At 62.2% G+C, this 13,905-nt stretch overlaps 2 protein-coding genes across 4 annotated transcripts; both read left to right on the forward strand.

Annotated features, from left to right (window-relative positions):
• Positions 1 to 896: 896 nt before the first annotated feature.
• MATK (megakaryocyte-associated tyrosine kinase) lies at positions 897 to 7,691 on the forward strand. Of its 3 annotated transcripts, none has more exons than XM_057489831.1 (13): positions 897 to 1,321; positions 2,587 to 2,646; positions 2,915 to 3,028; positions 3,121 to 3,236; positions 3,318 to 3,537; positions 3,901 to 3,994; positions 5,189 to 5,254; positions 6,008 to 6,107; positions 6,185 to 6,260; positions 6,331 to 6,422; positions 6,549 to 6,744; positions 7,135 to 7,221; positions 7,315 to 7,691. In XM_057489831.1, the coding sequence occupies exons 2-13, from the start codon at positions 2,638 to 2,640 to the stop codon at positions 7,660 to 7,662; spliced, it is 1,518 nt and encodes a 505-aa protein (XP_057345814.1). In that variant the 5' UTR covers positions 897 to 1,321; positions 2,587 to 2,637; the 3' UTR covers positions 7,663 to 7,691. The 3 variants fall into 3 exon arrangements, with proteins under 3 accessions (XP_057345814.1, XP_036739084.1, XP_036739074.1); XM_036883189.2 differs by having other exon boundaries at positions 898 to 1,321; positions 6,349 to 6,422; XM_036883179.2 differs by having other exon boundaries at positions 900 to 1,321; positions 6,185 to 6,269; positions 6,349 to 6,422.
• Positions 7,692 to 7,803: 112 nt separating this feature from the next.
• Positions 7,804 to 13,795, forward strand: RAX2 (retina and anterior neural fold homeobox 2). Its single transcript, XM_036883205.2, has 2 exons — positions 7,804 to 11,216; positions 11,814 to 13,795. Exons 1-2 carry the CDS (start codon positions 11,001 to 11,003, stop codon positions 12,150 to 12,152), a joined length of 555 nt encoding a protein of 184 aa, XP_036739100.1. The 5' UTR covers positions 7,804 to 11,000; the 3' UTR covers positions 12,153 to 13,795.
• The last annotated feature ends 110 nt before the right edge of the window (positions 13,796 to 13,905 follow it).

Here is a 13,905-nt window from a genome sequence, read left to right on the forward strand (position 1 = left end):
CCCAGGGAACCCTCTGGGGCATCCTCTGTGCAAACGCTGCCACTGCTGACAGCGAATGACTCCGCCACGAAGGAAAAGCGTCCTCTCCTTGCCCCTCCACCACCCACTTACCTCACAGGAGGGAGGGTCCATTTCTGGAACTTTCTCTCTGGGCTTATTCTACCCTAAAAAACATGGATGGGACTGTGCTGTCTGTACGGTGTCACGTCGGCGGTGGTAGTGGTTTTTGACAACAGTTGATCTTAGCACCTTAATACAGTGTCTAAGCTTTTCTGCATAATATTCCATAATAGGGGTGATCTGTAATTCTCCCACCTGGGCCTGTGGTCCCAGAAATCACGTGATGCCTTAGAGGCACAGACATCTAATCTTCTGAGGTAACAGAAGATTAAATACGGGCCCCAGGCTGTCTGGGTCCCTGGGTCACGGTCCTCCTACTGGACACATCCACTAGGAAGAACCCTAAGGCAGCTCACAGAGCGGTGGGGCCCCAGCGCGGTGGCCACCGAATCGCCTGATCCCAGGCTGGCGCTGCTGGCCCCACGGAGGGGAAGGCGAGGCAGGGACAGCGGCAGCAGCTGTCCGTGGGCACAGCTGGGCTGGCCCTGGGCGGGGCCCCAGTTACCCTCCAAGTGGGGCTCCTCCACCAGAAGGTTTCCAGTTCCCCTTTCTTTTTCCTATGGCCCCAGTTTTCCCTTACAGTTGATGATCGTCGGGATAGGTAACAGTGGACATTTTTGTGCCCCTCCTTTGCGCCAGGCACCGACAGCCCCCTAGGGCAGTGGGTACTGAAATGAGACTCCCCCCGCCCCCGCCCCCGCCCCCTTGGCAGAGGAGGTGACTGAGGGCGTTGGAACAGCAGAGTCAGAAGGGTCGGCCGTGTCGTCTGGGCTCTGCGGCTTGCTTATCTCCCCGGACGGGCAGCTCACTGCCCCCCGCGCGGGCGCGGGCGGCCCCGGCTCCGCGCTCCAAGGCCTCCGCCTCCCGGGGCGGGCGGCGGTGCGCGCCCTGCGGCGCCAGGCCCGAGGGCTGCGAGGAACCCGCCAGCGCCGTGGGTCCCCTCCCGGGCCGCGCCGCAGGGCTGGGAGGGGCCGGCGGCGGCGCGCGGAGCCCACGGCGGGCGGCTGGCACTAGGACCCGCGGGGGCCTCCCAGGCCGCGGCGCCTCCCGCTCCCCCAGCCCTCCTCCCCCTCAAAAATGAGGAAACGGAGCAACTTGCTCAGAGTTGGGCAGCCGCGGCTGCCTTCGGGTGCGCAGCCGGCGCGCGCGGACCCTCCTGGGGGCGCGCGCGGGGCGCGGCCAGTGGGCGCCGCCCAAGCAGGTGAGCGCGGCGGCGGGGACGGGGGAAGGGGCCGCGGGGCAGTGGGGGGACCCCGAGGGCTCTGGGAGGGCTACGGGCGTGCGCGGAGGGGCCGCGGTGCGCGCGAGGGCGTGCGTCCGGGGCGCGCGGCGGGTACGCGGTTGGGTCGGAGGTGGTTAGAGGCGATCCGGCACGGCGGAGGGGAATTTTTTTGGGTGCGGTGTGTGCGTCTGCGAGCCCCCGGGTGTGTGTATCCGCGCGTCCACGTGGAGGGATGTGTGCGTGTGGCCGAGATGCGTGTGCGCGGCTCTGCGTGCCCGGGTGGCCCAGCGTATGGCGCCCAGGTGTTCAAGTGTGGGTCTGTGTATATGTTGGGGGGTGGGGGTGGGGGGGCAGGTACACACGTCTCCGGCTGCCCAAAGGTCTGTGTGTGTTCACTCATGTAGACGTGTGTACACACCTCTCCCTAGGTGAACGTGCCTTTGCTTGCATACCTGTGTGCCTGTGGGTACCTGTGTCCAAGCCCCGTGTGTTTCTGTGTGTGCTCGTGTGTACATGGATCAGTATGCGTGTGCGTACATGTGGGGCTGGACCATTCCTGGGGGACGCATGCTGGAAGGGCAGAGATTTACCCCTTCGCCTAGCCACCTGCTGTGGGGTCCGTGGGGAAGGCAGGGGAGGTAAAGCGCCCGGCCCAGCAGCAGTGAGAGACTGTGTGTGTCCATCTTAGGTTGGGATGGGAGGGGATCAGAGAGGCACCGCTGACAATCAGAGAAGCCCAGCAGGGCTGCTTCACCCCCACCCCTGCCCCACCCTAGGGTCCGGAATTCTTGGGAATGACCTTGAATCATCCTCTATTCCCCTGCCCTGCCCACTGCCCTCTGCCCAGAAAAGAGGAAGAACTAGGCTTGATTAAGTGGCACCAAGCTCCCGGCAGTGCAGCCGCGGGGGCCTGAGCCAGGCGCGCCCCCAGCCCCCTCTCCACGCATCCCAGCCTGTGGCCACTTGTGCTGTGCCCACCCTGTGCCTCAGTTTCCCCTTAAGGACTATGGTGGGGCAGGGCTCTGTGGCTTCCTCGCTGGTGTTTCATGACTGCAACTCTGCTGAGGAACTCTCCCTGCTGAAGACCACCTCCCCAAAGGGCTTGGGGAACCGGGGCCTGGCCCCCGTGGGGATGCCTGGCTGATGCCGCCGCTTGGCCTAGGCTGGAAGTGGCGATGACGGCCCCCGGGGCCCCGGTCTGCCTCGAATCTGGGCCCTCCATCTGGTCTCTGCCCCCTCCCCAGGTGAGCCCTCGCTTCCTCTGCACCTGGCACCCCCCGCCAATCTCAGCCAGGATGCCAACAGTGAGTACGCCCGACCTGGGTGCCTGTGTCCTCACTCTCTGACCCCTGTCCCGTCTGCCATGTGGTGTTGCATGTCTCCCTGACCTCTGGTTTGGGCCCCTTGGGTAACTGCTATCTTTCTCCCCCTCCTCACCCTCTTTCCCTCTGTTCTCGCTGTCTCTGCCTCGATCACATCTGCTGTCTTGTCTCCCTGTCCCCGTGGGCCTCTCTCTCTTCCCTACATCTCTCTCATGCTCCCTGGCCCCTCGCCCGTCTCCCGCACCCCCAGAGGCGCTGGGCTCCAGGCACTCAGTGCATCACCAAGTGTGAACACACACGTCCCAAGCCAGGAGAGCTGGCCTTCTGCAAGGGTGACGTGGTCACCATTCTGGAGGCCTGTGCAGTGAGTAATGGCTGGAGGGCTGGACCATACTTGGGGACAGGGTTCTCCTCCAGGAGCCCCTCACCACTGACCCCTGGCACCCTTCCGGGCAGAGCAAGAGCTGGTACCGTGCCAAGCACCACACCAGCGGGCAGGAGGGGCTGCTGGCAGCCGGCGCACTGCGGGAGCGTGAGGCCCTCTCGGCCGACCCCAAGCTCAGCCTCATGCCGTGAGTCATGGGTCGGCCCTGGGGTTGGGGGGTCCGAGGTCCCTGTCAGCCTGGCCCAGCCCACCCTCCCGCCGGCTGCAGGTGGTTCCATGGGAAGATCTCAGGCCAGGAGGCTGTGCAGCAGCTGCAGCCACCTGAGGATGGGCTGTTCCTGGTGCGCGAATCGGCAAGGCACCCTGGCGACTATGTGCTGTGCGTGAGCTTCGGCCATGATGTCATCCACTACCGCGTGCTGCACCGGGACGGCCACCTGACCATCGACGAGGCTGTCTGCTTCTGCAACCTCATGGATATGGTGGAGGTGCGGCGCCTTGAGGCCTGGGACCCCTAGAGCCACATGCTCCCCAGTGCAGAGGGCAGGGGCTAGTCCCCATGGACCCCCAGCCCTACAGGCGGTCTGAGTCCTCCAGGTCCCTAGGAACCTCCAAGTTGACACCAATCAAGAGACATCCCCAGTCCCCCAGGATCCTCCCATTTGCTCCCGATGCATCCTTTCCGTTCCCATGGAAACCAGTCCAGTGCCTCTCAGGGGAACCAAATCCCTCTTGTCCCCAGCTCCACCCTTCCCCACCCAGAGATGCCCTCTGGGATGGAATGGGTGACAGGGCTTCCCCGCCCCCTGGGGTCAGGCTCACAGCCACCCCCGCCCTGCCCCACCCCACAGCACTACAGGAAGGACAAGGGAGCCATCTGCACGAAGCTCGTGAGACCCAAGAGGAAGCAGGGCACCAAGTCGGCGCAGGAGGAGCTGGCCAAGGGTAGGAGCCTGTGCCCTTTCCCGCCCACCTTAGCCCAGCCTGGGGAGGCAGCGCCCTGTGGCCTGGGCACCCGGCCATTCACCATGGGTCGCCGTGCCCAGCACTGTGGACAGAAGGCCTGGGCTGCCCTTGGGTCAGGCAGGAGATGCCCACAGGCACCGGTCAGCCCAGTGCTAAGCATATCTGCTGCTTCTCTCCTGTCCCCACCATCCACCTGTCACCTGAGCCAGACACCTGGGCCTGAACCTCCCAGCCACCTGCATCCCCTCCGGGCCAGATCCTAAAGCCAGTTACCTCTGGCCCTGTCCCATGCAGCCACCCCCATGCCAGCCCAGCCTCAGACCTCCCCATCAGACCACCTCCTCCCTGGGGAGAGGCCTTCCCCCTCCCAGCCCCTGTGGCTGAGCCATCTTTCTTGCTGCTCTGGCTCATCACCTGTCATAACTCCGAGCCACGGTACATTGTGTTCCCTTCACCTGAAATGCTTTTCCAGACCCTGAGTAGTGAAATCTTCAGTACTCAAGGCCCAAAGCACACATCCCATACCCCGTTTCTGAAAGCCCCTGTTTGAACCTGACGATCGTGTCTGTCTCCTTGGAAGCACCTGCCTCCTCCGGGGAAATCTGGACGTCTTAGGGACAGCACTCAGGTGGAGGCTGCGGTCACGGTGCCTGATGGTACCTAAGGGCCCAATACTTGGAGGGAGAATTTGGCGGAGGAGAAGGAGGAGGGAGCCTGCAGAACCTGCTAGAGGAGAGAGGAGGGGAGAACACAGGCATACTTAAGACAAGGGGTCAGGGAGGCCAAAGCACAGATGACTTAAAAATCACTGGAAGATTGTGGAAGGTTCCAGAACCTTTACCAGTCTCCATGTGTATTTTTTTGCTGTGTTTGTCCCTGGGGGGCCAGAGGTAAAGGACTATAAAGGGAAGGGCCTGTGGGGTTTTTTGGAGGAATACAGTCTCCAGGTAGAAGGAAAAAGAGTAACCCTGAAATAGTAGGCTTGGTTGCTTTGGAAAATACAGTAACTGGGACTACATGGTACTAGTTGGGTCCTTGCTGGGAAGCGTGCCACCCAAATGTGTGCCTGCAGCCAGGCCACTGTGGGAGACACCACCTGGTCCCTGGCCAGGTGGAGCCCCCGATGAGAGGGGCAGGGGGACCTCATTACCCTTCTGACTGGTCTTCCCGCAGCCGGCTGGTTACTGAACTTGCAGCATTTGACGCTGGGAGCACAGATTGGAGAAGGAGAGTTTGGAGGTGAGCCCGGGTATGGGTTGGGGGCTGAAGGAAGGTGGGGCATATTCAAGCTTTGGAGTCACAAAAGATAAATTTGCATCCTGTTAACAGCTACCCCTCCTCCCATTGAGGCTGCTCCCCCCTCTGAAAGGGGGATGAGGAGGGCCATCCTGAAGAGTGATTAGCCCCTTCACACCTTCGGGCTTTGCACACTCTGGTCCCTCTGCTTGGAGTGCCATTCCCTGGGATTACTAGACTGGAAGGTTCTAGAACTTAGGTCAGGGGTTGGCAGACCTCTGTAAAGGGCTGGAGTGCAAATATTGTAGGCTTTGCAGGCCAGACAGCCTCTGTCACATCGTCTGGCTTGCCTTTGTAGCAGGACAGTGGCCACAGACACAAGTGGGCGAGTGGGCCTGGCCACAAGCCAATAAAACTTTATGGACCCTAAATTGGAATTTTGTGGGATTTTCACGTGTTGTGAAATATTATTATTTTGATGTTTTTCAACCATTTAAAGATGTAAAAGCCATTCCTGGCTGTGGGCCTTACAAACACAAGTGGCAGGATGGGATTCGGCCCGTGGGCCGGAGTTCACGGAGTCCTGGCATAGATCATTCTCTTTGATCAGGGCTCTGGGGCTTGTGTGGGTGAGGGGGCTTCCAGGCCCGGGCACCTGTAGCGGTGTCGGTGTCCGTGGGGGTCGGTGTGAGCGGACATGTCTGGCTGGCTGTCCCCGGCTCTCCCGGGTGCTGATCCCCGTCCCCACCCCCCCAGCCGTCCTTCAGGGCGAGTACCTGGGGCAGAAGGTGGCCGTAAAGAACATCAAGTGTGATGTGACAGCCCAGGCCTTTCTGGACGAGACAGCAGTCATGACGTGAGTCTCGGGGTGGGAGGGCGTCCTGGGGCCAGGGATCCCGGCGGGACCCTCACCCCACTCCTGTGGCCCCCCAGGAAGATGCAGCATAGGAACCTGGTGCGTCTGCTGGGTGTGATCCTGCACCAGGGGCTCTACATCGTCATGGAGCACGTGAGCAAGGTGGGGACGGGGCCCGAGGTGGGGGCGGGCGGGGGTCAGCTGGGAGCCGTGAGCCCCCCAGACTGTCTTGCCACCACAGGGCAACCTGGTGAATTTCCTCCGGACGCGGGGCCGGGCCCTCGTGAGCACCCCCCAGCTCCTGCAGTTCTCCCTGTGAGTGGGGCCCCCGGGGGTAGGGAGGGGGTCCCCTAGGGTCAAGGGGAAGCGGAGGCGCAGAGCAGGGAGGAGCGTGGCTTTGGGAGTCTGCAGCCTGGGCACCCGGCCCTGTCCCCACCCCAGGCACGTGGCCGAGGGCATGGAGTACCTGGAGGGCAAGAAGCTGGTGCACCGAGACCTTGCGGCCCGCAACATCCTCATTTCTGAGGACCTGGTGGCCAAGGTCAGTGACTTCGGTCTGGCCAAAGCTGAGCGCAAGGGCCTGGACTCCAGCCGGCTACCAGTCAAGTGGACGGCACCTGAGGCTCTCAAACATGGGGTGAGCCCCACTCTACCCCTGGGACTCTTGGAGCCCCAGCTCTGCTGTGTGGCCTTGGGCACATCTCTTGGTGTCTCTGAACCTCCAGAGAAATGGCTGTGCTGACCGTAGTTGTTCCTGTTAGCCTGTGCCTGGCATCTCCTTTGTGTAACTGTGTCTGGGCCTCAGTTTCCCCGTTTCTGAAACAGACTCAGCGCTGAGGGCAAGAATACCTGGGCGCTCTCCCTGCACTGAGTCTGAGTTCTACTCAGGGGGGCAACTCAAGGAAAGCAGTACATTGGGAGGAGACCAGACAGTGAAGGTCAACCTGGGGGGACTTCCTGGAGGAAGCAGGGGCTGGAGTAGGAGCCTTAAGGGGTCCCTCCTCACCCATGGTCTTGGGCCTCGCAGAAGTTCTCTAGCAAGTCGGATGCCTGGAGTTTTGGGGTGCTTTTATGGGAGGTCTTCTCATACGGCCGGGCTCCATACCCCAAGATGGTGAGTGGAGTCTGGGGGAGGCACTGGGTCCTGCGCAGGCCTAGGGCTGTGGCCCTGATCCCCCAGCGCATGTCACATGCCCTCTGCCCACAGTCGCTGAAGGAGGTGTCAGAGGCTGTGGAGAAAGGGTACCGCATGGAGCCCCCTGAGGGCTGCCCAGGCCCCGTCTATGCCCTCATGGGCAGCTGCTGGGAGGCCGAGCCTGCCCGCCGGCCACCCTTCCGAAAACTGGCTGAGAAGCTGGCCCGGGAGCTGCGTGGGCCAGGAAGTGGACAGTTCCACCACGCCCCGCAGCCAGGAGCCCTGAGCCTGCCCAGCGGGGCCGCAGGCCCCAGGAGAGAGTGGAGGGGCCCAGAGCGGGCCCAGCTCGCGGCAGGGCAGGCCCTTGTGGGGGGCTCTGGGCAGCCCGTGGACACCACAGCGCCAGCAGGCGAAGGATGAGCGGCTGGATAAAGACTGGTTCAAAGGGCTGTGTGTGTCGGAGTCTCTCTGTGACCCCTGGCATCCTTCACCCCAGGGCGCTAACACGGTGGGGAAAACCGCTCAGCCCAGGGGCAATCCACCTGCCGGTCCTCTGCGCCCTGGTGGGGTCCACCCAGCCGGATCTTGCAGCCACCGTGGGGGTGTGGGCCAGGGATCCCAGCTGCCTGTGGACCCATTTGCTCTCCCTTGCAGCTCCCCACTGTGGGGTGCCTGCGGAGCGGTAACCAGGGGTGAGCACCCTGTCCCAGCGCTTGGGGCCCCAAACTGCAAGGACCTTGGTTGGGTACCAGCAGCCAGGGCAGTCAAAGCCCCCTTTCCGGCCTCCTCTCCTCTTCCCACCCTTGCCCCTCAGGGTGGACGCATGGGGGCCCGGGGAGGCTCTGCCACTATGGTAGTGTCCCACCTGGGGTGCCAGGGGGCAGCCACCAGGGTGCCCTGGCTGTCACCACCCAACAGCAGGACGCAGTGACTCCCAAGGAGACTGGCTGAAAACCTCTGACCCCGCCCCTCGTCTGCTCTCCTGTGGGGGCTGCGGGTGAGGGGGGAGTTCTGGGCTTGCCTCCCCAGGTTTGAATCTGACTCGCCAGCCACGTGGCCCTGGCCTACAGGGACAACTGCCCCAGACGGAGGGCGTTTCCAGGATGGGGGCATTAATGCTAAGCCAGGGGCATCCCAGGCAAACGGGGGTGGGTCCCCTCCCTCAGTCCCAGCAGCTCACCGTGTGATCAGGAATGTCCTCCGGGCTGTGGGGTGTGTGAGGAACCGGGGCTTCACACCAGGGAAAGGCTGAGCACACCAGCTAGAGCTCTGTTTGTTCCGGTGGCTCAGCCACCCCATGTCCCCAGCCAGCCTCTAGGATGCCTGGAGGGGTGTCTCCGGCCCCCACCCCAGGGCCCCTGAGCTGGGGAGGGGACAACAGACCACAGCACGCCCACCTGCCTCAGGAGACCCACCGTGGCCTGAGCAGAGCCTGAACTGCAGAAATGCCCCAAGGTCATGCTGACCTCCGACAGTGCCCCCTGAAGCCCTTCCTACCCTCTGGCTTCAGTTTCCCCACCAACACCTGAAGGGGTTTGGGGACTTTTCCTGGGAGACTGATGAAGGGTGGGACACCGGAGGGGCAGCAGCGGGGGTGAGGGCTGTGGGGGAGGTGCCCTGGGCCCCGGCCCTGATCCACTCCCCTAAGCTGACAGAGCGTCTGTGCCTTCGCCGCACCCGCTAAGTCGCCAAAGCCCAATCTCTCCTGCAGCCTCTTACCCCCCCAGGGCCAATTAGCTAATTGAGGCCTGAGGACAGAGCAACTCCTTAGTATTTTAGAGTGATGAAGCAATTAGGAGAATTATCTCCCCACAAGCCACAGGCCTCTCACCCCGGACCTTGGAGGCCCAGCCCACCTTGTGACAGAAGCACCGGCTGCCCCTCAGGCCTGGGCTCGGTGTCAGGGGCCCCCCCTCCTGGGCTGGTGGCCACAGCGGGCCCCTCCACCAAGGCCATTGGCCCTCAAGTCGGACCAGACCCTGCAGGACTCTCTCTCCTTCCAAAGCGGCTTTCCGGAAGTTTCTACCTCCTGTCACACTTGCATCCCGCCCACCCAGGGGCTTGGGTCTCCCTCCTGTCCTCAGTGTCATTAAATCCTGCGGACCTTGTCCCCTCCCTCCCCCAGCCCCCTCTCCTCTTAGGTTTCAGGGCACCTCTGCCCGAGACCCCCAGGCTCCTTGGAAATTGCTGGGAAGGGCGTTTGGCAGACCAATCTCAGGGGCTTCACCTAGAACCCACTCCAGCTCTGCGACAACCCATCATCCACTTGTCCCCGTAACAGGGGCCTGGGTATTGCCTGCTCCTCCTCTGTCCCCAGACTTTCTCCTCTGGACTTGTTCTCTTGTCCCCTGGCCCTTGTCCTGACCAGGCCTCTAGCCTCCTCCTGCCTTTCATCTGTGTCACCTCTGTCCCTCCCCTGCTCTACAACCTCCCATGGCTCCCCAGTACCCTCCTTCACATCGCTGTGTCCAGAATTTGCAGCCTTGCACTCCATCCCTCGTTCTGATTATTTTCCTTAAAAGAGCAACCCACCCCATGTACCCCCTTCCCTCCCCTGTTTATCACTAGCCTTATGACCACTTGACAGACTCTTACCTTTTATTTGCTGATTATTTGTCTCCCCGCTAGGATGTCAACTTCAAGATTTGTGTCTGTTTTCTTCACTGCTATTGATAGTACCTGGTACACAGTAGGTGCTTAATAAGTATTTATTAAATGAATGGAGGAAACATGAACTTCTATTAATGCCTTGAAACCCAGCTAAGAGGCCCCCTACTCCCTGCCTTGCTCGGTGTACAGGAGAGCCAACTGGAATTGCTTTAATCTCTTGGGCCTCAGCTTCCCCAACCTCCACTGACATTTGCAGGTATTAGCGGGACTTTTTTCTGGTCCCAACTGATAGAAACAGTAAGTGGACATACACTGAGCACCTGCTGTATGCCGATCACCGCTATGCTCTTTCAGCACCTCACCGAGTTCCTCTGAGAGCCTCATGGGGTAAGTCCTCATGTTTCCCTTTTATAGCTAGGGAAACTGAGGCCCAGAGCAGGGGAGGCCCACCGAGGCCAGTGGTCACTCCCCCAACATCCCCCTCTGGTGCCTCAGCTCCCAGCTGCCCTGCCCGCCCTCAGCAGCTCAGAGCAGCCAGCGCCCGGCCGAGGGGCCACCTCAACTAATCACCTCGTGCTAATCCTCCCCCGCCCTGACCCACAACCTCTTCGGGTCTGGCAGGGCCAGGCCAGCAGCAGATGTGGTGCTGGGCCCACTGGGGCAGGAGCCTGTGGATACAGGGCTCACTGGAGGTGGTGAGTGCTAGGCAGGTGGGCATGGCTGGGAGCTGGGGGCTGCAGGGAGGCCCCCGGGGTGGAGGACTTGGGGATAAGGCATTCTGTGGGGGCAGCATCCCAGCCTCCTGTCTTCCTGGTGTTCCTCGCCACACAGAGAGGTGGACAGACAGGAAAACAAAGACAGAGGTGTAGGGGCACAGAGGCACTCGGAGAGCTTGAGAGAGAGAGAGAAAGCAGAGCTGGGGGGGCGAGACACAGAAAATACAGAAGTGGAGGCAAACAGTGGGTGAGATCACCGAGACTGAAACAGAGAGCCGGGGCGGGGGCAGAGTGAAGGTTAAGACCCTCCACATCTCGCCCACACCCAGCTGGCGCCACGGGCTCCCCTGTCCCCCCAGCGGGCCGTCCCTCCTGCTGTCTCACCACCATCTGTCCTGGTGCCATCCTGCCAGGTGGGGGCAAGGAGGAGCCATGTTCCTGAGCCCAGGCGAGGGGCCAGTGGCCGAGGGCAGGGGGCCAGGCCCAGGCGAGGAGGCCCCCAAGAAGAAGCACCGGAGGAACCGCACGACCTTCACCACGTACCAGCTGCACCAGCTGGAGAGGGCGTTTGAGGCCTCCCACTACCCAGATGTTTACAGCCGCGAGGAACTGGCAGCCAAGGTGCACCTGCCCGAGGTCCGCGTGCAGGTGAACGCACCCCCCAACAACCTGGGAGAGAGCCAGAGACAGGAACTGGGAAGGCTTCCCGGAGGAAGGCGTGTGACACTGGGTCCTTGCTATTTGAATAGGAGTTTGCCAGCTAGAAAGGAGAAAGGGTGTTTTCCTAGGCAGCCAGAGCAGCATGTACAAAGGTGTGGAGGGGTTCAATTAGAGGCGTTTCCACTAAGCTGGGTGTGAAGTGGATGGAAGTGACATAGAGCTTGTGAAGGGCTTTGAATGCTGAGCTGAGAGGCTTGGACCTGTGCCCAGGACTTCATGATCAAGGAAGAGCCGAGGAGCCCGAGGGGCCCTGGGCAGAGAGAATGGAGAGGAGGGATTAGATTCAGAAAAGGCCTGGGGGCTGCTTGGTGGGGACCATGAGGCAGGCATCTGTCTTTCCCTCAAGATAGCCATCTCCATGAGGCAGGTAACAAAACACGTGGGCACTGCAGCAGGCGGTCAGGTTCCACAGCGGGCAGAACCCTGCGAGGTCAGGAGGCCTAGCCAGGGGCACAGTGGAAAGGGGGTAGGTGGCTGGCCCTCCCACAGGCCCTGAGCTGGGAGCACCCCTCTCGCTGCCTCCAGGTGTGGTTCCAGAACCGCCGGGCCAAGTGGCGCCGCCAGGAGCGTCTGGAGTCAGGCCCTGGGGCTGTGGCAGCCCCGAGGCTCCCCGAGGCCCCAGCCCTGCCATTTGCCCGCCCTCCAGCCATGCCACTGCCCCTGGAACCGTGGCTGGGCCCCGGGCCCCCGGCCATGCCAGGCCACCCGTGCCTCCTGGGCCCGGGCCTGGGGCTTCAGGCGTCCTTCAGTCCCCATACCTTTGGTCCTGCCTTCGTGGATGGCTTCACCCTGGAGGAGGCATCCCTGCGGCTGCTGGCCAAGGAGCACGCACAGGCTCTGGACAGGGCCTGGCCGCCGGCGTGAGCCTGGTGCCTGCGTGCCCTACCCCACCTCCTTGGCCTGTCCCTGGCCACCCGGGCTGGGTCCCCCTGCCTCCTCACCCTGCCTTACGGGGAGACTGGTGTCCGGTCTCGGCAAGGAGGGCCGAGGGATTCCCAGGCCAGGAGGTGGGGCCCGGCCCCAGTGGAGTCTGTACTCCTCTCGGGGCCTCAGTCTCCCCATGTCAAGCGGGCTTGGGCGGGTGGATCCCCAGCTCCGGGACCGTAAGGCTACGGCCATCAGGAGCCGCTGGATCATCCTGAGTCCGTAAGTCTAAGTCCCTTGCCAGCTCCTAATTTTCACCAGCAGAGCCACTGGCTCTCAAGGCTCCCCCTGTCCTGGAAGTGACAGGTGACAGTGGCAGATCATGGCCAGCTGGCTTCCTTTCACTGGGGTCCATCCTGTGCCCACAGCTTTGCCCATCGACAGCCCCGCGAGTGGTCACAGCCATCAGCCCCCCTACAGGGGGAGAAGCAGGCCCGGAGAGGCCAAGCCAGTCTCCCAGCGGGTGGGGCTATTTCTCAACTCACTGCCCGACTCCGTCACCCCAGGAGCTCCAGGGGGTCCCCGGATGGCAGACGGACTGACACTGGACAAACGTTGTCAGTCCGTGCTCCCTCTGTGCATCGTTGTGCAGCCATGTCCCCACTGCCCACAGACCCTGGCAGGTCTCCCAGCCCAGGGCGGCAAGGCCACCGTTTGTTCTGTCCAACCCAAGCACGTCTCCGCACGGCTCCTCAAGGCGTGATGGCTGCCCTTCCCGGGGCCCAGCTGGATTCTGGGACACAGAAGATGTCAGGGGGCAAGGAATGGGATATGATGGTATCCAGGGCCAGCCTGGTGTCAGCGTGATGAGGCGCCTCCCTGTGGGACCTGGCAGCCTGGGTCAGACAGGCGTGTGAAGGGGGGTGTCAAGGGCTGAAGCCGCAAGTGGTCAGCACCCTGCCCCTCAGGGTTCCATCCGCAAAGTGACCACAGACTCACACCAGATCCGCACCTTAACAGGGTGCTCACACCAGATCTGCACCTTAACTGGGCGCACAGCCTGCACCTGGCACCGCGCACGAGCCCTATGGCTGGTGTCCTGTTCACAGTGCAGCAGCCAGGACAGCCCATGGGTGGGTTTGCCCACCCACCCATCCACCTGTGCATCCATCTTCCGTCCAGCATGCCGTGGGGTCATGACAGGCAAACATCCCTGCCGTAATGGAGCCGCTGCTTGGTGGGGGAGCAAGGAAACAGGTTCACTAAATAGACTAAACTAAACGCCAGTTAGTAGTTAAGTGCTTGGGAGAAAATAAAACCAGAAAGGGCCATCTGGAGTGCGTCTCAGGGTTGTTAATATCGCCATGGAGGTGACATCAGAGCAGAACCCTGCAGGAGGGGCAACCGGGAGCCACGCGACACAGGCAGAGGGAACAGCATGTGCAAAGTCCCGGGGCAGGACTTGTGCCTGGCATGTGGGAGGAACAGCGAGGAAGCCCATGTGGCAGGAGCAGAGCAAGCAAGGTGACTGCAAGGGGGAGACAGCGGGCAGATCTGGCAGGGTCTGTGGCTGTTACATCTTCGGTTTTTACCAAGGGCCAAGGGGATCTGTGGGAGGGTCGGGACCCTCTGCCCACTCAGGGCCTGCCACCGGGGAGGGCAGGTAGGCAGCAATCCACTTGGCAGAGTCCTAAGCGGATGAGGGCTCTCATTTTCCCGGCACTGGCAGAATTAGCCACGGGGTCCCCCGCCA

Source organism: Manis pentadactyla, chromosome 12 (genome assembly GCF_030020395.1).
Source record: "Manis pentadactyla isolate mManPen7 chromosome 12, mManPen7.hap1, whole genome shotgun sequence".
NCBI lineage: Eukaryota > Metazoa > Chordata > Mammalia > Pholidota > Manidae > Manis > Manis pentadactyla.